General features: G+C 24.3%; 1 protein-coding gene across 1 annotated transcript; it reads right to left on the bottom strand.

Annotated features, from left to right (window-relative positions):
* NAEGRDRAFT_82361 (type-B carboxylesterase/lipase) lies at positions 1-1,016 on the bottom strand (the record flags this gene model as incomplete). The annotated part of the gene is made up of 1 exon (XM_002668319.1): positions 1-1,016. The coding sequence occupies one exon, from the start codon at positions 1,014-1,016 to the stop codon at positions 12-14; it is 1,005 nt and encodes a 334-aa protein (XP_002668365.1). The 3' UTR covers positions 1-11.
* Between the last annotated feature and the right edge of the window lie 393 nt (positions 1,017-1,409).

Below are 1,409 nucleotides of genomic sequence, written 5' to 3'. Positions count from 1 at the left end.
ACGTGCTGTATTTAATCATAATAATTTATTAATAACCATGATGATAACCACATTTTATCAAACATGTCTAATTTTTGTTTTCTTAAACCTTGTACCATTGAAGTTTTTGGTGTTTGGAATTCCATATTTAATACATTTGATGTTGTAAATGCAGACCAATATGGTAAGTCAATACTATCATTTCTTGTACTATCATTTGATTTAGAATTATCCTTTGATTTATAATTTGGATTACCACTATAAGCAAAATTAGTCCAATATTGAATCATTTGATGTGATAATAATTCCTCCTGTTCATTTAAATATAAATTAACATATTGAGATGAATGAAATAGAATTGGTAATTCACTTCCATGACAAACATGTCCAATACAAAATGGATATCTCTCTTTAAAAACCTGTTCACTAAAAGATAAAGTATGATTAAATTCATAAAAGAATATAGGAATATTTGATTGGTGTTGATAAATATTTTCGAGTGCATTTCTAGTTGGAGCAGTGAAAATATAATCAGTACCTAATATGGAAAATTGAATTCTCTGATCTGAACCATAAGGTGGATATAATGAATGAACACTAAAATATGACATTGGACCAAATAAACCCAATAATGCACCATCATATTCAATAGAATTTAAAGGAGAAGATAGAGCCAAATAGATAAACATAATTGCCTCTTCAGAACAAGTACCCATCATGATTGGTATTTTAAAATAATTACCATTTTTAAAAGCATCTAATGGTTGTTCAAATAATTCAATATGATCTATAACAGGTGTCCATGGCATGAATGATATAATTGGATGTAATATATTTAAATGATTTGATGATTCATCTGAATATTTTACAATTAAATTAAAATTTAATTGTTTTAAACATGATAATGTTTTACATTTAGAATCTTGAATAAATCTTTCACCTAAATTATTTAATGATTTTAAATCTCTAAATGGTAATGATAATGGATTTGATTGAAATATTGCTTGATTAAATAATCCTTCACTTTTCTTATTCATTATTAATGATGTTACTGATCCTGCTCCTGCTGATTCTCCAAATATAGTCACTCTTTTAGGATCTCCTCCAAAATTAATTATATATTTTTGTATAAATTCTAATGCTAATCTTTGATCTTTTAATGCAAAATTACCTAATATATTATTTTCAATAGATACTAAATATCCTAATGCACCTAATCTATAATTAACTGTTACTAATATTACATCTCCTTTAGATACAAAATATCTACCATCATATAATGGACAATTAGCTGTACCTCTATATGTTTTATGTTTATATATGTGTTTTATATTTTATATATTTTATATTTTATATTATATATTAAATATATTATTTATGTATAGTATTAGAATTATAGTAATGATATGTAATAATAATGATAATGATGA

This window comes from Naegleria gruberi (assembly GCF_000004985.1).
Source record: "Naegleria gruberi genomic scaffold NAEGRscaffold_333, whole genome shotgun sequence".
Classification (NCBI taxonomy): Eukaryota; Heterolobosea; class Eutetramitea; order Acrasida; family Naegleriidae; genus Naegleria; species Naegleria gruberi.
This window is presented reverse-complemented; position numbering and strand designations above follow the sequence as displayed.